General features: G+C 42.0%; 1 protein-coding gene across 2 annotated transcripts in view; it reads right to left on the bottom strand.

Moving 5' to 3' along the window:
- Positions 1–21,565, bottom strand: part of LAMA4 (laminin subunit alpha 4) — a 97,221-nt gene that overhangs the window by 55,484 nt on the left and 20,172 nt on the right. For both annotated transcript variants that reach the window (XM_048081100.2, XM_013175564.3), the window contains exons 2-4: positions 20,483–20,584; positions 8,750–8,874; positions 4,836–4,916 (exon numbers count right to left, since the gene is read on the bottom strand). In XM_048081100.2, coding sequence (XP_047937057.2) covers positions 4,836–4,916; positions 8,750–8,874; positions 20,483–20,584 — 308 coding nt within the window. The remainder of the gene's footprint in view (positions 1–4,835; positions 4,917–8,749; positions 8,875–20,482; positions 20,585–21,565) is intronic.

Below are 21,565 nucleotides of genomic sequence, written 5' to 3'. Positions count from 1 at the left end.
TCAGTCTGTACAGTTATTTATTTTTCCCTTCTTGAACACTCCTGGTATCTCAATCACTTCAGTCTGCATTATTTTTTTTTGTATCCTTAGCAGTGCAATGATTTGTTCCCATTGTTTTAAAATATATGACAGCATGACCTTGGCAGAGATGCAGTCCTAGTGTTTATTTTCGTCTTTTCAGCTTTGGATCTCTCCAGCTATATTGTGTTATATAGGAAACTGGGGCAAGAGACTGCCTTTCATGATGTGGAAACTCAGGGGAAGTTCAGACGTTATTTTCATTATAATGCAGATACCAGAGCTCTGACCGGAAGGGGGCTGAATAAATACGTTTATGACATGGCATTGGGATGGCGTCTGGTTTTTTCAAAATCAAACAGACACCAAGCCAGCCTCCCTTTACATCCCCACTGTGTTTCGGATTTGTTCTACGTTAGCCTGTTGGCTGAGGCCAGAAGAGTAAGAGCCCAGGAGGGGAGGATGCCTCTGGAGGTTTGCAGAGGGAGAAAGGGAGGTGGGCAACAGACACCTCAGAGAAGGCCTGAAATGGGCCCGAATTGCTTTTCATGTTTTGTCTTATTTGAGCAACATTTCTGTTGAATGCTTGCTCCATCTTAAAATGGAAGAGATGTTGAAACTGTGGTGATTTTTGAAAGGCTAGTCAAACCAGTAATACCTCAAGCTTCTGGGTGAGCAGTAATACCTCAAGCTTCTGGGTGACCCTACACTAAGACAACAGGTAGTAGACCTGGTGTCATCATCAGGGTCTCGGTTAAAGGAGTTTCTGCTGGTAGCAGGGAGCATGCTTATTCCTGCCTGCTGCATGACCTTGTGAAGCAGTGGGACTGGGGTCTCAGCTGGCAGGATGGGGACAGCCCGTGCCACCCATGGTGTCACTGCGGGAGTGCGCATGACCCCGCAGCCTGCACCGCAGGGGCTGGGAACTCATGCCCCAAACTGGGGATGAAGAATGACCACGGGGTAACTAGCTGGCACAGTGATTGCTCACTGAAGGTATCAGAGGGTTGAATGGCTGTCAGTGTGATTTAGGTAAGGAGTACTCTGTGTCATCCTGTTTTATTGCCCTGTTGTCCTAGTCTTTTCTCCTGTCCATAAAGCCCTGTCTTCAGGCGCTGTTTGTTCTGCTGTTTCTGGGTGGGAGGGTGAGCTCTCAGGCAGTTTGGTGTAATTTTCCCAAGTTTCTGGCTGGGGACCTGGGCTGAGGCCTGCTGTCTCCTAAAATGTGAACATAGACAAATCTGGGTTCTGCTGTGTCTGAGCAATGAAAATGTGGGCGATCTGATAAGAGCTTCCAGTTTTGATCTGTTCCTGCATTTGCTGAAGTTTTTTTTTTTTTTTTTTAATAAAGAAAGTAATTTCCTCAATGCTGCTTTGTTCATGTTCCAGTCCTGAACCCCCACAGTAAAAACACATATAAAATATTAAGCATCCTAATATAAACCATTTGGCTGCCTCAAATACTGCCTTTGCCAATGGCAAAGAGTCTATTTGTCTCTTTGCAGCACTGCCAGAACTTTCGGTGCAGATCTTATCACTTGGGTGACCCAGATGTAAAGAATAAAGCATGTGACCTGGAGTTCTCTGCACCCCTCGAAGAATTGTGAATACAATGCTGAGTGTAAAGATTGTGATTTAACTGACTTTGATGGAGTCACTCCCTATTTCCATGGGAGTTTGAGCAAGCAGTGATGGGTGATGCTGCTATATAGTTATGCCAAAAGGCTTACTATAATTTTTGAATATTTCAGACGATGTGGCATAGTCATATTTTCCAAATTTCAAAATGTTTATGAAGTTTAAAAAAGAAAAACTTTCCCCTCTGTTAAAAAAAAATAAAAATCTGTTGTACTATTTGATTTATTCTGAACTCTCAAAATCTTGCAGCATTTCTCTTTAACTTTCTGTGCTTAGGCATTTTCCAAAAGCCTGCCTGTTTCACATGTCCACCAACTCACAGAAGCCACTCAGCAGAGCTTGGGTGAGAAGGGGGCTTTGCTTACTGTTAGCCAGCTTTGGCTTTCAGACAGTGACTAGCAAAGACTGCCTACTGTTCCCATCAGGCCCACAGTTTCTTCCCTCTTATAAGGGCAAGGTGATTTAAAAAATTTTTTTCTGAAATACGACATTCAGTTCACTTGCCAGAAATGCAGTGGCAGTTCCTCACATCCTCACAGATGCATTTGTGGGTCTGGAAGTGAATGCTGCTTTTTATGACCATCTGACTCACTTTTATTAGCCATATCTCCTCATCTGGAGTAGCTGTCTAAAACAAATAGGAACTTTTAGAGTGTGAATAAATGTGTCAACTTCACTTTCCCCTTCCCTTTGCCACTGAGGGCATATCATAGGCTTGGACTTTCGCTGGCCTCTTTTGAATGGTTGGTAGCACGTGGGAAGAACAGGGATGGATGGATGGAAACATATTGCTCCATCTCTGCACTTTATGGTCTGAAAAAGTAGAGGCCTGTGGTAAATGTCTTTTTCCTCTGTTGTATCAATAAGGGGCTCTTTGTTGCTAAGAATATTTCCTCTCCCTTGTGATTTATCAGCATTGTGGAAATACTAAAGCTGCTAAGTTAAACTTTGTTTCATCTTATAGCCATGTTTGCTTCCTGCAATTATTTGTGAGTAAAAAATTAACTTCCTCTTCACTGGCAATGCCAAAAGGACCTTTCTCATCTGTTCACTTTGGACACTAAAGCATCATTTGCTCAATTATCTTTTTTAACTTTTGGGCACTAAGAAAACCTGGATTTCAGCTGCTACCACCTCAGTGCTTTATCGCTGGAGTCCAGCAGCAACATGATTGTTGGATGTGAAGGTGAATGCTAAATGTTGAACTGGGAGGTGTGTTTTCCCAGTTCCTAGCACAGGCTTCCACGATTTCACGACACCGTCTGCTGGCACACATCAAAGAAACCAGCTAGACTTGCGCCAAGTCCCTGGAGCAGCACAAGGAAGCCTCCTACACAAGCGCCAGGGGAAACGGAGCGGGCTGTCTGCCAGGCACTGCCCAAGGAGTGTGTCCCACAGCTCGCTGCCCCTAGGGAGGGCAGGGAGGGATGGAGGGCAGTGGGACGTTGCCTTCCTCTGCCCTGGGGACATGAGCTGCTCTATGGGATGCAGGGAGGGCAGGGGCAATGTCCTCTCTCACCTGGTGCCCCTATACTGTGACTGCTGCCAGCACCAGCAGCCAGTAGTGGTGGTGCCCAGCAGCAGTGTGAACAAGGCAGGGGCTTGCTCTTTGGCGAGGGGACAGGGACAAGCAAGGCATCTCTCATTAGTCTTTGAAATGCTTTATGTCCTGACTGACACAAACGGGAGCAGGACCAGCAATCTTGCAGGAGGGAAGTGCCCTTTGTCACTGCTTGCCGCTTACCCCAGCGGTTTGTCAAAGACTTAACCCAGTGACCAGGGCAGGCCGATTTCTTTCTGTAGCTTTTCCTAACCCATCTACACAGCTTTGCCTTCCTTGAGACAGCTGCAGTGTGTAAGGCTGAGTAGTGACTGTTAGAAAAGAAAGCCGCTGCCATTCTCTGCTGCTGCAGTGAATATGCTGCTCATTTCATACAATCTGATTTGCTTGTAGTTTAGGATGACATTTTAATAACTATTAGGAAACCTCACTGACCTTTTAATTGTCTGTGTTATCCTTTGTGCATACATCTGACATTTCTTAAGAACAAAAGCATACAGCCACAGGCCTGGAAAGAAGGCTTTTTTTTTTTTTTTTTCCATTTTTGTGCCATCTGTCAAGAGGGCTTTCACTATTGCTGTCATTGTGCTAGTGCTGTGGAGGTAATATGCTGACATTTTTACACCCTCTATAAAGGCAAAAGTCTTCACTTTTTTTTTTTCTTTTTTTCTTTTTTCCATCTTACCTTTTTCACATTGATTTCTCTTTGCATCAGGAGCAAATATCCTTTTTCCATTCTCTAGAAAAGTATTGTCTGAATTCAGACCTTGCCCATTAATGACAGTGGATTGAATTTTTAAATACTTCAGGGGCTTTAAGGAAAAACAAAATGAGGTGTTGAGAAATTCACTATCTGAGCCATCCTACACCCCTCAGTTTTGTATTAGAGCACTTTTAATTTATTGGATGCTCAAGGAGAATTTTTGAATTATAATCACGTTTCTTCACTGAAACATTGTCCATGTGTGTCCATGGTGAGTAAGATAGGCCTTTATGAGACAGGAGAGTAAGCTATATTTCTGCTGCATGGCTCCATTTATTTGCGTACTTTGTAATTTAAAAGATATTTACTGGAAATTGCTTGTGGGCATAAGGAAAAGTTGAAAAGCAGCACTGACCTGTGGTTGTTTGCTTTAATTACGTCTGTGAAGTACATTTAAAATTTAACCAAGAAGGAGTCTGCTCATTACGAATTTGAGCAGATAAGGTATTTTCTCCTTTGCTTTCGAAGCATTTAATTGGCAGAAGCCTGATATCTTTTCAGAGCAGGGAATTGCAAGAGGCATCTCTGTGGTGGCAATTTTTCACTTCAGCTGCTGTTTCTGATTTGTATTTTGATTTGTAAGTTGTATTCCTTTTACAAAGATCACCACATGAGGGTATACAAAGTGCAAGAACTGGATCAAAATACATCAGATGTAGAAGTCTGTCCTACCCTGACATGTCTCTGCAGCAAATCCTTACAGATTTTATTATGAACTGAATGAAATCCTTTGACAAACGTGATTCAGTCAAATGAATACACATCCACAACATTTCTCCCCAGTGTGCAAAGATTCCTTTGAAGGCTCCTGGACTTTGGCATTTTGACCAGTAAGTTATCCTGTTAGTTTCTTACCTTTCACAGTTGGGTCCTGCATAGTTTTCCTTACAGACGCAGCGCACGCTTCCATTTTTTCGGTAACAGGAGTCTGCAAAGCTGGAATTTCATTAGAATAAATCATTAGAATTGCAGGCAATGGCAAACACTTGGGAGTTTATCTTTGTAAATGATGGACATTTGCTGTCAGTGCAAACTCTGGCTCTTGGTTCCTCACTGCTAAATATTTTTTCACAGGTATCCTTAAGCTTCATATGTGATGTACACTATACCCCTTGTCTAGTCTTTTTAATTAGTATAGGAAGCACTAATTAGTGTATAACACTATGGAGCTATATAATTCCCAGATACATATACATTTCTGTATTGCAGTGTAGATCAGAGACACCTTCAGGTTTTGTTTCACGTGTTTTAGACCAGGGACTTGGATAAATATGTATGTCATGCAGACCTAATTGCTTCCTCTCCTGTACTTTAAGGGACATAAGATTGCTTTTAAAAGACACTGCAGAGAGCCCTTCGGGAATTTAGACTCTGGAATGGGTACAGTAGTTTCCTGTGCAAATCCCACAATTTTCCTTAAATCTGATCTGGGAGTAGCAAGTGGTGAAAAGTGAACTAATTGGTGCTGTCCTCATTTACGATAACTGAGGATGCTCTACGGTCTCTCTGAGAAAGCTGGAAAGACTCCGGGACCTCTTGTGAGACCAGCTTGCCACTTAGTGATACTGATTGCAGTAATGCCATGTGCTGTAATTTACATTGGCATGATTCTAAACCATCGACTCCTTGCTTTCTGGTGTTTTCAGGATTTAACAACTGTATAACAAAATAGGAGACAAGAGAGAACAGCAGCCAAATTTGGAAAGTGCAAATTCCATACACTTCAAACACGGCGATATACATGATTTAAATACATCTGCTGTTAGAAGACATACATCCCAGAGGTGTTTCCAGTTAGATTGCAATCTGTGTGAGCAAATTCCTGCCAGCACTGGAAAGCAACTGGCACACTGAGAGGCAGCAGTTGTCAGCTGCAGGCCCATGATTTCTAAAATGGAGGCCCTGAGTTGCTGCTAACCTCATCCTGAGTGGTACCAGCTCTGGTTTCTAAAAGGCAGCGTGCCCCTTGAGAACTGACAGCATCAAAACTGTAAGTCTGCATCCTCCTCTCTGTCTCCTGTTCCAGTATGATGCTGAGCTGTGCTGGGCAGCTGTAGCAGTTTGCATCCCTTTTGCACAGGATTTCAAAAGACTCAGAGCAACGGGGAAAGAGCATGATCTACACACTGCTTGCTCCAGGAAAGAGCTGCATTGAAAGGTGACAAGAATTCCTGCAAGATTTCATTTTCCATCAGCATTTCTCAGCTACTGGGACATCCAGGGTCAAATAAAACTGCGTCTGGGTCTGTGTTGTCTCAAAACATTTCATATAACCAGAGAGAACACAAAATGAGATCCTTCTCACAGAATTCACAAATTGACTTCAGTAAAGCTTTTATGAGAACATGTCAAGAAAATCATGAGAGTTTGGCAGCCTTCCTCTTTTTTTACAAAGCCTAATTCCTTCACGTAGTTGTACAAACCGCATTGTGGATTTAAGTTATGAAATAAGACTGAAGCCTTCCTGAGATTTTGTATTTTTTGTGACCTCTTAGGGGAAGAAAAGTTCATAAAATTCCCAAAGGTTTAAAAAGAAGTAACATCTGCTGGACTGTGAAGCAATGCCCATTCCCTTTTTTTATTCCAAAGGGATGACATTACACTTCATGTGGTTTACTCAAAAAGTTCCCTGGACAGTAGACATGAAGATGGTCTGGCCAGAAAATCTGATGACACGCAGATGAATCCCAAGAACAAATATGTATCTGATGAGTCTGTCAGTTTACAGATTTGGTCACTTTGTCTAACTATTATGGATTCACTGGCTATTTCCAAAGTGAAACAGAGTTCAAAAAAATAACCTTTGCGTGTTCTTTATTTAAGGCTTTTAATGCGTCTCTGCTTTCTGCTAGAGTTACTGTTTTGCCTTACCGTACATGGAGTAGGACGAATGGAGGAAAAATACAAGAATAAGAAAGAATGGTTGTTCTTTGAATTTAGTTATGCAAGGCTGAATGTTGCTCAGTCTTTAATATTTGCCTGTGTTCCAGACCCAGCTGAAGGCTATTGCTGTTGTTGGGTCTCTGTCATACAAAAAGCTGTACAGGAAATTTCTGCATGTTATTTAAATATAGGCATAAGGCAAATTGAGGCAGGACACTACTTTAGGTGTTGCCTTCAGGACTTGATTCCAAGGAAAACCCTGAAAAACTGAAGTGGATTTTTACTGGGATAATTTAAAAGGCGTGGCATGCAGATGTTGAAGCGTCCTCATGAAGACTCCTGGCAAGTTTTGTTCTCCCTTCCCTATCCCACACTGCAGCCCTTTTGGGTTCGGGGCTTCCTTATCTCTAGGAGCCCCTTATCTGTAGGGCTGCTTGTGGCTGGGGGCACTGCCACAAAGCCCAGCGGTCTGCGGGCTCAGGCAGGGTCTGGGCTCAGGCAGAAGTGACCATGCTCTGCCAAGTGGCACTGCAGGGAGGAAGGCCTGGAGGTGTGCCTGAGCCACCCTGCTGTGTCCTGGCTGGGTTTTGGGAGCGGGCAGCCCAGGCTGTGGTTAGCAGTGCTGTTCCTTACACCCATGTGGCTGCTCTGTGCCCAACAGGTTAAAAAAATCCCTTTTGCTACGGAGAAAGCACTGCTTCCGACTGTTGTACTTCTACTATTTCTGGCATTACCTCTGCTACTGAAACTGGAGGAAACAGGAAGCCTTGTCTGTGAGCACCCTCCCTCCTAAGCCTTTATAAATGTAAGCAAAAACAGGTTCTTCCCCTGTCTCTTGAGGGTTTTCTCTCTAACCTAGTCAAAACTGCGGGTTTTCAACAACAGCTGTTCTCCACCCCAAAGCCCTCCTCATGTCTGCAGCTCGCCACGAAAGCCAGGAGGTGACCTGTAGGACTTTGGCCAGAGAGATTTTGTCCTGTTGCCATTTTGGGCTTGTGCCACCAAGCAGCTGAGCAAAGCACGGCTCATCCCACCTTAGGGCTGGATGAGTAACGTTATAGCAACCACAAACAAACACGATGAGAAAATTCCCCCTTTGTGACAAGCCCTGCTTGAAAGTAGAATGGGAAAAAAAAAAAAAAACACACAAGGGGAGTAGGTAGCTCAACTAAAAATAGCCTCAACCCATTGGCACGTAGCATTTCTTCTGGGCCCTGTGTTGCGATTTGCCTGGATGCCTTTCTCATGGAGCGTGGAACTCAAGCAAGAGGAAGCTGGTTATGTACTGTTCACCTGCGCTACTGATGTGCCACCAGGTTTCCAAAAACTGATTACAGTTTGTAGCTTTCTGCTTCTTCAGAAGGCACAAAGTGGGTGACACCTGGAGCTCTTTGGCTCAGCCTTGATTTTCTACTAGGCCTTAGAGCTTCTTTCCTGAAGGTGGCCGTGTGTCAGCTGAAGTGGCAGCGTACCTGTCACAGAGTCCTCCCACTCCTTCCTTTTATCTGTGCTGCTATTTGCAGAGGAGTCTGCCAGGCTGTGCTCTGTCCTGGTTGGCTTCACCCTCTGGGGGTCATGGACTGCCCTTTTTGCCTGTCTGTCTGTCTCTACTACACACATCCCTGCTGCTACCTTCCTCGGTAACTCGTCTTTTAGGCATTCCTAAAAGTAGCCAGACAGCTGAGTAATCTCTCCTACATAAAAGAGGGAGAACTTGAATTTGTTCGAATATCAAATACTGTGATTGTAAGTGGGAAGTCCTCTTATTTTCCTCTGCTGGGAAGGGCAGAAGCTTTGTCTCATGCACCCAGGCAGGGATGCTGCCCCCACCTTGCAAAGGGCCCAAAGCAGCCCAAACCAAAGACAAACAAAGACTCTTCACGTACTTGGCAGCTCCTGGCAGGGGACAAGGGCAAGGCTGGCAGAAGGTGGGCACTCCCCTGACAACGTCACTGATGAAGCCGTCCGGACATTGATCGCAGTGCTCCCCTGTTGTGTTTCTCTGGCAGTCCTTCAGTGAAAAGAGAGAGAGTGATGAAAGTCAGATGAAGGTACTGCCTAGTTCAGAAAGAAATCATTTAGCTGAACACCTGGCCAAACAGAATAGGGGCTGAGGCCAGACCCCAATCCTTCAAGGAACTGAAGGATGAAACCAGACCCAGTATTAGCTAGTACTGCTACAAATAAAAATGCTCTGAATGATCACACTGGCCAGCCGGTGAGTGTTGGCAAGGTGCAGGACAGGACAAAACAGACATACGTGTGTGCCAGGTGCTGGAGCAGAAACAGCACCGGCTGCTGTCAGAGATGCCATGGGTACTCAAGTGTAGCGGTCAGCTTTGCTGAGTTGTAAGTGCCAGCAGGAAAGATCCCTTTTGCTGCAATCAAACCAACAAGAAAAATGTCTGCTGGTAAATGCTGTCAACAGATTTCAGTCTAGGCAGGTTTCAGCGAGGCTGCTCCTTGGGCTTGATGATTGGAAAAGAGCATCAGGGGAATCTGCAGGCAAATGGTGGCTAATACACCATGTAGCTCTGATGCTTTTCTCCTGAGATGAAATGTGTTACACTATTAAGGGATGCCATGTTCTCATCTTAAAGGAGGTTTGTTTAATGGTGGGAAGAAGTGGGAGCCTAACATATTTCTTTCTCATGCCAAACTGCATTTGCAGTGGCTTTTTTATAAAATACAGAGCAACTGCACAAAATGTCACTCACTTTCAAAGCAAATTTTATCTCTGCAGTCTGATATTTCTGAGGAAATATAATTCCCCATGCAGAGGCAAATCAGCCACTGGTTGATATTTTTGGAGTTCTAAGACAATAAATCAAGCTATGGTAACTTATACAGAATATTTATTTGAAAATATTTCATGATGCTGGGTAGAAAATTGTGCCTCAGATAACATTTTCAATCACACACACACACACTGCAGTCAAATTTCTCTGTAAAGGACACTAAATTGAATTCAGAGGTTCTGCATGCCCAAATAAGCATTTTTATATCATTTAATTTAAAAATGGTTACACACAGATGTGACAGGTTACGTGGGCTTTCCCCTATGCACATGGCAATGCTCCTGCCTTCATTTCAGCAAAATACCCAGAAGCTGCCATTGAAAAAACACAACCCTCCAAATTCTAATTGTCTTGCTGAATTGCTTTTCAAAGAGTAGGAAAGGTGCACAGAAGCACTTTTCTTTCTTGCAAATGTGCAATGAGTTTTGCAATACCCCTGAATCAGAACTCTCCAATGACACCACTTTGCACCTGATACAGTATGGATGCAAATAGCTATGAAAGGCAAGCAAAGGGCCAGGTCCATGGCAGAAGTGTGCAGAGCACTACTCTGTGCAGTGCATGTTTGCTGTAGTTTTGGGTTCATGTCCTTGATTCTTTCCTTTTCAGACCTGCAAACAGCAGATCATGGAAGCTATAGACTGATGAATGTAATTTCCATCCCTGGTAAGATGACAGCATCTGTAATGAAGAAGAAGGTCTCTGAGTGTGCGACTAAGCACCATCTGAGTCAGGGAGTGCTGCTTCACTAACCTGCTGTATAATGGTGCAAATAAGCAAGAGTATGAAGGGGATCCAGAGGACATTTATGGACTTTCAAAAAAGTCAACTAAATTGTCAGAGGACTTGAAGAATGTTTCTTTTACTAATTGAAATCTGGTAAAGACTAGGAAGCAAAGGGTCAGATGTAATGGTCACTTTTCAGAATGGGGAAGAGTCACTATTTAGTTCACTTAAGCTTTGGTCCTGAGACCAGTTTTGTTCTGTATTCACCAGTGGCTTATGAATAGAGACTGAAAATGTTAGGGCTGTTCAGAGGGAGATAAAGGCTGACAGGAGAGGGTATTTGAGGTATGTAAAATAACAGAGATGGGAAATAAACTGAATGCAGGACAATTTTCACTCAAAATCTGTAGTACAGGAGAAGAGGGACACTCAGTAAACTTATTAGGAGACTTCACTTTTAGGAGGTTTCACTTTAAAAGGTACTTCTTTATCCAGAAGATAAGAAACTTCTGCAACTTGCTGCCAGGAGGCGACAGTTTTTGCAGGGGTGAAAATTTCCAAGAGAGATTCATGGGGAATGTGTTCATAAATTAACACTAAGAGGATTCAGGCTGTATGTATGCTATGTGTGTATGTATGTATGTATATTAATGTTCCTTAATACAGCAATTGTGGATGCTGGTGGAGTATGAAGCCAAGAGACCTCAGAAACAGGCCAGGCTGGGTGTTATCCCCAAACAGTATGTCCTATTGTCACCATGGGAGACTCAATGTTGACTGCAGAGGCCTTCGGTCAGGCCCTGCAAGGGGACCTCTTGTGTGGTGCTCAGAGTTGGCGCAGGTTCTAGGAAATGACTGTGGTGTCCCAGTTTCTCCTCCAGTAGTCATTTAATCCCATTGCAGAAGTCTCCGAGCTGTCAGCAGCTGGTGGTGTCTGAAAGAACCGGGAAGTTGTGTGTCAGATTTCGGGAGCGCTGGCGGTGTTTCATGCTGGGTTCTGTGGGCAGAGCTCCTCTAGTAGCACCAAGCTGGGGGGAGGTGAGCTTAGCTTACTGATGTCCTGCTGAGCCAAGACCCTACAGATCTGGAACTCACTTTCTACTCCAACCATAGAGTGTGCTTTGAATAAAACAGTATGAGGAAAGAGGGATGAGATTAGGGAAGATGTTTAATGGAAACAAATAGTTGTGTTTCACTTGTACATACATGCATTGCTAAATGAGTTTTGTATCCCAATATTAAAAGTTTGGTTTAGTGGCAGAATTCTGCCCTGGCAACACTGATGATTTTTTTTTCATAATACCGTGTGCCAATATCATCAATCTCCATTGAAAAACATCATTTCAGTAAAGGACAATCACTCTTGCCAGAGCGCATCTGATGTTTTTTAGCCAATCTTCTTTATTTGAATCTCATTAAAGTCCCCCAGTTAGGACTTATTAATTTAGTTCAGACCTCTTTTGATTCAAGGAGGATTCAAGGCTTGTGCTGCATTTTTCTGGTCATACAGAACCTACTGCACAGCAATCATTTATTTCTACAAAGCCAGAAAGCCATTTGACCAGAGAACTCTACATCAGGTAGAATATGATAAGGAAAAAAGAAAAAGGCCAGCCTCTTTCTCCATGGATCTTTAAATGAATTAGACACAAATAGTTGCAGAGCATAAAGTGGTTTTTCGTAGTAATATTTCATGTAAAGAGAGTATTTACTATGCACAAAACCAGAAAGTTCTTTTAACAAAAGGGCTCTAAAATGAGAAAAGAAAGAAATTTTGACTCAGACAAGGTGGAGAAAAGAAGCCTGGTGAGAGCAGAGAAGCCGAGAGGAGTAAACAAGGGCAGAGCTACGGGCAGCCACTGTGGAGATGTCCAGCTCTTGCACTCTATTCCTGCAAGAGTGCATGAACCACAAGGTTGCTGTGACACGTGGTGTGAGACAAGAGGCAGTGGAAGGCTAACACCATTTAAAAAATAGCTCGTGTTTGTCATTATTCAATGCACATGCAATTTTAATGCACCACAAGAAAGAGATGAGAGTGTGGGCATCGAGAGCTCAAAGAGAAAGAAGGATCCTGTATCTAAAATGCTGACAGAGGCCTCAGGTGGGCTGCATTCAATCGCAGCCTTTGTCATGCTCTTTGTTTTCGCTCTGAGCAATTCACATCACCTCTCTTGGCCTCAGCTCCCCAGACAACATGTGGGTACTAGCAGAATAAATCCGTTAGTGGTTTCCAGAGCTCAGACACTTTTGGGATGATAACAGCAGGGCAGCAGAGTAGGCGATGCTGCTCCTTAAATCTGCAGTGCTTTTTATCTTCTAAACTGAAGGGAAGTGCTAAAAGGGCCTCTTACCCCAAAGAACATGGTAGATGAGTGCTGGAAGCACTTCTGAGGTTTTTCTCCAGTGATTATGACGAAGTGTCGTTATCTTATTTAACAAATCAGCACTCCTGTGGATATTTAGAATTACAGTTTTAAAGTGATAAAAGGTGTCCTTTTATGTTTTATTTTGTGTTATCTTGGCATCTCCAACAAAGCTACTAACTACAGTAAGCCTATGAGACATCGCTGAAGGAGGGAGGATACCCTCCCTGCAGCTCACGAGGGATTCTCAGCGCTGAGTGGGGTTGGTTTTGTAGTTTGAGAAAAATGTTTTGCTTCTGAACTGGCCACTTTTGACTGAGAAATAATCATGGGATAAAAAATGGAATTCCATTTTTAGCATTCTTTGAGAAACTGGATATTAAAGTGCTTTGTTGTAAGACTTACAAGGGGTATTCTTGGTGCAAGTATTCATACCTGTTTTAGAATGAAAGGCATCATTTACAGTAGGTGTCATAAATCTGACTGCGTGTGTGATTGTTCACAGCCTTTTCTGTCTCAGTGGTTTGTTCAAAGGAATTCACAAAATTGTGAAACATGTTTAGTAATATTCTTGTCTATTTTTTTTTCAAATAAAGCAACTCAGTATTTTTTTTTTTTTGTTTCCTTTGAAAGACAAGGAAAATTGAAGTAAAGATCTCTAGAAAATAGTCATTTGATATGTCTCTTAGGACATCAAGCACTGAAGCTAGCAGAAAATTGCTGCCTGTCTTTGCACAGAACAGAGTGAGACATGGTACAGTTCACAAAAACAGACAGAGCTATGCAGTGAAAAGTATTGCAACAAAGCTATAAAATACTTTTTTTTTCTTTTTTTCTTTTTTTTTTCCTGGTAAACTATGTTTGGAATTTACATTAAGCTGAAGTTCTATGCTGAATTCTTTCCATATGCCCATGTTAATACAGCCTTTATTTTCATAAAGCAAAAGTAGGCAGAGGTGTCCTTTTTCCTTGGACAATTCAGTTTCAGAGGAAGTAATCTGATGTAATAACAGCCTGGCTTCTGAAAGCTTCTATATGAGGATATAGCACACCATCATTCATCCGTCATTACACCAGCAGCAACGTGTCATATGACAGAGTGGCTGGATTGTATTTTCCTGTGTTAGAAAATGCCTTAGTTTGACCTTTGCTGGTCAAACTGCTCTGGTCTCATGGAGCGTCATCAGTCAGGGTGAGCATTTCTACCTTGCCCTTACTGTAACCATCTGTACTCCACATATTTGCACATGAAAAGGTGCTGTGGGGGGAGTGATTGTCATCACTGAGCTCTTGCACTTCTCTGCTTGGAAAGCAAAACCAGAATTGCTGTTCTGAGATCACGGAGCACTTAGTGTGATGCAGTTCTGCTCTGTAAATATGCTTGTGCAGAAATAATATTGAAGAGTTTGTTGATTCTCTTCAGGCAGGACAAGTAAAATTATAATTTGTCCCCCCAAAAGACAAACATGCTTTTCTGCAAATGAGTATTACTAAAAATCTAAGATGTGGGAATCTGTCCCACCTTAACTTAGGATCCTGAAGAGAGAAGAGCTCTTTTTAATGGTCTTCAGAGGCACTGGCTTCATTAAATGTGCCATTTAGACAATTATTTTAGGAAGGTTATTTCCTTGAAAGGCTAACACAGTGCAATTTGGGCAGGCTGTACCTCTTCCACAGGTAACAGATAGATGACAAATTTTCTGTACCCTCTACAGTTAAAGGAGAAAGACAGGACCTAGCACAGAGCGATGCAGGGCACCCCTGTTAGGCACCTAATGCGGGATGGTATGGAGGCTCTCCAGGTCAACAAAAGTTAATATCCAGCCCTGCTTCTAGTGAGGCTAGTAAAGTGAACAAAATACTACTTCTAATAAAATAAACCCTAAAAACATTATCTGTGAAATCTGGAAGTACCCTCAAACCTCGGTTAGGAATTCTGAATATTACTTTGCAGATGAAAGCAGTCATTGTTACAAGATAGCAAGAACTGATTTATTTTTTTCTCCCTTATTTCTTGTTCTTCTTAGAGGCAGTTTTGTAGCAATTGTTAATGTAGAAAGATTGGATGGGAATAAATAAATTATATGTGTAGAGTGATGAAATTGGTTTATATTACTGTCCAGTCTGTCTGTATTTATTGCTAGGCCAGTAGAGATTGGCCTGAGGTATAGTATCTGGATGCAGATTTAAAAATCTCCAAATCTGTGACATGCCCTCCTATCTGAGGTTACAGAGCTGCATAGTAGTGCACATGCCAGCATGCCAAAGCTCATTGCTGTCCCAAAATAATAATAGTAAAAAAAGTACTTCAGCATAATGACTTGAAAGCCATGAGATTTACGTGTTTTATCTTTTTCGTCTTTAAGGTTTATGATTTCATCCTTCTCTCTCCAGCCACAGTGGGTGAGCTGCAGTGTTAGCTTTCAAAATTTCATGGAAGAGATGAGGCAGTAAAAAGAAACACTAAATGTTGTGCAACCTCTACGTGTAACGTAAAGACAGCTGACCACCTGAAATAATGAGAATAGCAACAAAACTCAGCCCTGAAACTTGTCTGGTGTGGGTCATTATAGCCCATCTATGTCAAAGTTTTGGTTTGTAGAGCTTGTCCTGTGCTGAGTAAAGTGGGAGTTCATGTCTTGCCAAAAACATTTGGCTCTCTACTTTCTCCATCCATCACTTGCCTTAGCTTAGTGTGAGAGCAAGGGCAGCACTTCCTTGCAGTCTTGGTCTGGCTTCCTACAAGCCTCTTGAAGAGGCTGTGCAGGGAAAGTGATCGCGTTAGTGTCGTTGTTGCAAGTTTTCAATAGTAAAACCGTTAGGACAGCAAATATTCTATGTTAAAACAGAGCCAAGGGGGAGGGAAATTTCTCCATCTGAGGCACTGAGACTATTAGCACTGGCACTTCTGACAAGTGTGTACAAAAACCCTCTGGACAAGGGCTGCATTTCAACACCAGACTGTTGTAGTTCTTGTTAGCTTTCCAAAGGTGTATCACCTTGGGCACTATAGATAGATGCAGTCCATCTTTCAAGAAGGAAAGACTGAGCTGCAAGCTGCAAGGCTCTTCATGAAGCCAGGAGTACCTAATAAGCTGGAGAGTTTTGCTAGCTCCCTGTGGTTTTGTGCTCGTGCTTGATGGATGTTTGTAGATCCACTGGCGGTTCTCCAGACCTGCCTTGGCAATCATGTGGAACATATTCTCTCAGGCAGAACTGCCGAATTGGTTCCAACCTTTCCACTCAGATGTAAACCCAAACACTTAAACACAAATCACTTACACGACAGTACATTCTATTGTCAAGAATTCCATAAAAGGCTGGAAAGGATACCAGAGAATTTATCCTCTCCATCATTATGATCCTTTGGCCTTTCTTGTTCTGAAAATGGTCATTATCTACTTATCTATCTATTGATCCACCTATTTATTTTTGTGTACTCTTTGGATACCTTATATACATACCGATCAAATATATGTAGCAGAGGATAACATAGCACTTGAAGTTTTGTAGGTAGGCACACACAAGCTGTAATGTTCTCTCCAGACTTACTGTTCCTGCTCTGTGTGCCTTTATGCATTTATGAAGATCTAACCACAGAATAATATTTACCCTCCATTAATAGCAGTAACCACTTTCTGTGGTTATTGCACACTGATAACTCAGTCCAACAAAAATTTTGTCAGGATATCCAACTCTACAATTTTTTAATCCTTTCAGACTGCCAATTCATTTCGCTGTGTTCTTCTGAAGTCACTGTCATAGTACTGTGCAGCCGCCTCAAGTGACTTCCTTCCTAATGTAATGCAAAATTTTTAATATCGTAAAACCTGCCTATGTTGTTAATGGCATATAGTATTAGAGCTCATTGTTTTAGGCAAGCTTTTTCATCTCTGTATGCCACTCATTTCAGAGATGATCCTCATGGCTGCTGTGATGTTTTGCTCAGTTTTCAAGTCATTTGAAGCCTGCTGCCATGGCTGAATTTTCAACAGCTGATCCCTCAACAAAGACACTAAAGAAATAGCTCAGTTGTGGATTGTTGGTGGGGTAGGGTCTGGAGGTGGTGAAAGAGGCAAAATGTTCCCCTCATATCTTCAGATCTTACTGACAGTAAACCTCATTGCTTGGCTTTATGCAGGAGAAATGCACATCACTCTATCTGCAGACTGCAACTTGTAGTTGTTATAGTTTGACCCAGTTATCACATATATGAATGTTTCCAAAATCAAAAGCTACATGGTCCTACAAGTGACTTCCTTTTCCTCTTTTAGCTAGGGTTGAGAAGGTTAAAATACTATTAAAATATCAAAGTCTAAAATCAATACAAAAAAATAATGTTTTTTCCCCTATCAGCCTTACATGCATTACCAGATAATGTATTTGAAATGAAGTATTATTTGACATCTGTATTATATTATATCATAAATGGAGTTTACACTGTGCTGACTGCTCTTCTAACACTTGGGCACACTAAAAAATGGGCTGAGTGGCTCTTCAGTTATAATCACAGGATGACGTGATTGATTTCTGTACCAGTTTTGTCTGGACATCTATCCAAGAAAGGCTCTTTGCAATAATTTCTTCTGTCTGGTTACCCAATGAGATTGTTGATTCACTGATTGTATCATTTGATAAGCTTTTAGAGACAAATGGGTTGGATTTATACTCTATGAATAAGCTGAGAGAAATTTTAAAACAGGACCAGATGATAGATACTTATGTCAGCAGGAATTAAGGATGTGAGTACTTTACCCTAAGGCTTCATTGATAGCAGTTTAATTTTATTTGATTTCAAATTGAGGGCAGAGGCCAACGAAAATTTCATTAATTTGTATGCAGTGGGAACTACATTCACTGAACTGATTTGGGGGATTTGCATAATATGAAGGTCTTAGAGCATTGTATGGAATCTGACCCTTACATTTCATCCCTTTTGAAGTAGGGTACTTTTTCATTTTCATAATGCCTGAAGCTTGTTCATTTATCCAGCTCTTACAGCTTAGTTATTATTTAAACAACAATAAAAAATAATTATCCACCCACCGAATACAATGTTATTATTGTTTTCATGTTGTCTCCCATCATTGTTAGCAGAATTAACTTATATATATATATATAAACATTTAAATCATTCAATTGTGTGAATAAACATGCAAACATAAAACTTTTTAACTTTGCTGAACATCAGTTCATCTAAAAATCTTCTGCTAAGGCTGTTCATTAACATCTATAACACATGGTTAAAGTAACCTGGGTTGCCACTGGGGAGTCTGTGATAAAACTTCAGAACAGAGTTGCATGTTAGAAGCAGGGAGATAACAGGTTTATATGGATATAAATGCAGGTCAACAACAACAATAGTGAAGGATATGAACAGAATCTCTCTCTCTTATCTCTATTTCCTTCCTTCTTCTTCCTTCCTTCCTTCCTTCCTTCCTTCCTTCCTTCCTTCCTTCCTTCCTCCCTCCCTCCCTCCCTCCCTCCCTCCCTCAGCATTTCAAAAATTAACAGAATGCAGAAGGTCTTATGTCTAACTATCAGGTGTGGTGGTTACTACTGCAACATTCATTGGAATAATTTGCCTAAAAATTAAAGAGGAAGAAACCAGTGAACTCTCATTACCATGTGGTCCTATCTATTCCCTGAAATTCCCAGCCATACAGATGCCTACTGCTCTCTGGCCCAAGCTCAGCCCACAGAACACTTTGGTCAGATCCATTCCTGTGCTTCTCAAGAACGGCCCTTAGGGGTGGCTACTTTGACTGCTTATTCTGACACCAATCATGTTCTTAACCGTCAACTCTCTTTTCCCCAAATTATTCATTCATTCATCTAACATGCCTCTGCCTGTTTTAATCCAAATTACATTTTTCTTTCTTTAAGCATTTATTCTCCCTGGCTTTCTCAGTCACACTTCGTGGTTTACCAGTTTCACCAGTTGGAAGATTGAAAGATCTTCCCTGGAGATCTCCACATCCTCAGCGAAGTCCTGTTGTTGCAGTCCCCATGGGCATCTCTGGTTCTGTTTTGTTATCATGCCTGAGCTTAAATGGCCTGAGCTTAATGGCTTATTAAACCATTCAGACCAGCCATCCAATGGCTTATTTGAACTCAAGCAGTAAACTGGGCTTCAGCTCTTAGTTTGTTCTTTACTACCTGATCAAGTAAGGGAGTTTAGTATACTAGAGAAACATTAGTCAGGAATATACAGATCCTTTGAGATTATTTCCTGATGATACAGCAACTTTTTTTTTCTTTCTCTCCAGCTCTTGACATCAGTCTCATTTTGTGTAGAAGACAGCAAGCAAGTCTTCTGTTGTGTTTGTAAACTGAGGATATAATCACTTTCCTACCTCATATATTCTACTCCAGAAACTCTTTGGTTACCAGAGTCATGAGAAGCAGACATTTGCTAAGCTGTCCCTCTTGTTCTCAAGTTTTCCATCAGAAACTTCCTCTTGTCATTTTCGCATGCACAGAAGTCACGTGCGTGTGAAAGAGAATAGCAGGGAATGCCTCACAATGTAAAACCATTTAAAAAATTTAATGTTAACCAATTAGTCCAATATGTGTTCTGCAGAAACTAGCCGATCCTATGCACGCTACAGTGGCCAAGCCATAATAATTATTCCTGGGCTGAACAGCTGCACTGTCTTCCTCCCACGGGAATGGAAATGGAAATATTCCATGGAGCATGGCACTGTGTATAGCTATAACTGAAAACTTGGTAGAAGCTGCAGCAATGCAAAGTATGTGAATATTATAAGGCCATTTTACAAAGAGACAAACTGAGGGCAAAGGTTTATGACTTGTCAAAAGTAACACAATAAATCCATGGCATAGACTGGAGCTCTGGGATCTATACAAACCTGTAAAGAGTACACTAATGCCTAGCTCTCGCTATGTGGTTCAGATACATTACAGTATTAACTTCCATCCTTTCTTTACCATATTACTGCTCTGATTACCCATTAGTAATTGGAGTTGGTTTTACTGCCCTGAATTTTGCTCTGGAGCTACAAGTGATCAACTACTAATGCAACTCACAGCTTTTTGTCTGAGCTGATAATGAGTGAGACCGAACATATGGGAAATTGTAATACTACCTTGGAGTTCAACATGCTCTTCCCTTGGTGTATTATTTCAACCTCCTCATGTTGTTCCTGCACAGCAGGAGGCTGCCGTGAAGCAGAATTACTATGGGTAACACATGTGTATACACTCACAGGGGTCACTCACCATTGTAAATTGTTTATATGATATACAGCAATGTATTCATTGAGGGAGAATGAAATGTGTTTGAATTTATGCATTTTTCTCTGGGGGGACACAAAACTCTTTCCACACTTCTAATGGACTAAAAATTTTCCCCAGCATACTGACTCTCACAAATACTGCATGCAAAAAGTGTTTTGAATCTGCAGAGATAATTTAAGTGAGAATGAAATTTGGCTATGATAATCTCATTGTTGTTTTGATCTTGGCCCTGACCTTCAGCAAAAAGCTGAAGTTTTTGCTTTATATTGAAACTGAGCATTGGTGGCATTGGTGTTAACAGTAGAGTCAGACCGTGGCCCACAGTTTCTTGGGTTTGCCTGGGAAATATTTCTTTCATGTGAAGCCTCATGCAAGAGCAAAAAGAAGGCGAAAAGGTTCATGTTATCAGAAAAAAGATACAAAAACTAGTGCTGTCATTCTATGAGGGAGTGGCCGAGGAATTCCTTACCACACAGATTCCCGATCCATCAAGGCATCTGTTTGCATTGCCATTACAGTTGCAAGGAGAGCATTTTCCTGAGCTGGTACGGTAAAATCCTTCTTGGCATCCCTGCAACAAGAAAATAAAAATAAAGTATTTCCTATGCCTGTGTATTCTGAGAGTTAGGTTTGGCAGGGGAAAGCACGAGGCGGGGGAAAGCGAGAACTACAACCATCAGGTCTCCCACGAGCACGCTCCACAACCCTATCGCAGCAGACTACGCACACACTGCTGAACTCCGGTCTGTTCTTATGCTCCCTGCCCTGGTGCTTGCTTTTTGCCTCACGATGTTTAAGCTGCCAGCACCCCTGCCTGTGTGCTGCCCCTGATCAGCATTGGGTGCCTGCAGTGTGGGGTTGGGGGGTGGGCTGCCAGGTTCCTACTGCATTTTGTGTTAGAGGATGGGTTAACTAGAAGTTACTGATCATTATTCAGTAAAGAAGGTACATTCATAGGAAAAGAATTGCTTTTACTTAAAGACAAAAATAAAATGAAAGAGGATTGCTTTTGTATCTATTATGTGTAACTTCTTGTTCTCCACTGAGGAACTTCCACCGTAGTGCAAAGTTGGCGAGACATGAAGAAGCTGATCTCAGGAGCAACCTCTGCTGCTCAGGCAGTGCCTGCTCACCCTGTGTAGCAGTCTCCCTGCATCACACAGATGATGTTAGATCCACGCAGACTCATGAACTTTTGGATCTTAAAGCTCTTACTCTTGCATAACTCTTGCAGTGTTGTTGCAGAGCTTCTGTGAAGGCCCTAGCGTATCATTCAGATCTTCAGAAATTATTTACCACACCCTCTTTTTGCTAGCACTTGAAGAGAGAGAATCGTCAGAGCCTGAGGTACACTTGGCTCTCCTGAAATATCTTTTGTAGCTGACTACACAATGCTTTCTGTGTTCTGAGGTCACTTGCTCTTGAAAAAAGTAGGAAATTCAAGCAAATCAGAAGGTCATGATCTTACATAATTTGCATTTGCACGAGATATGACACTTATTATTTATTATACTGCTCTAATCAGGATTGGATTTCCTCTGAATCTTCCTCT

This window comes from Anser cygnoides, chromosome 3, assembly GCF_040182565.1.
Source record: "Anser cygnoides isolate HZ-2024a breed goose chromosome 3, Taihu_goose_T2T_genome, whole genome shotgun sequence".
In the NCBI taxonomy this organism is placed as follows: Eukaryota; Metazoa; Chordata; class Aves; order Anseriformes; family Anatidae; genus Anser; species Anser cygnoides.
Note: the sequence above shows the minus strand (reverse complement) of the source record. Positions and strands in the feature narration are given on the sequence as shown.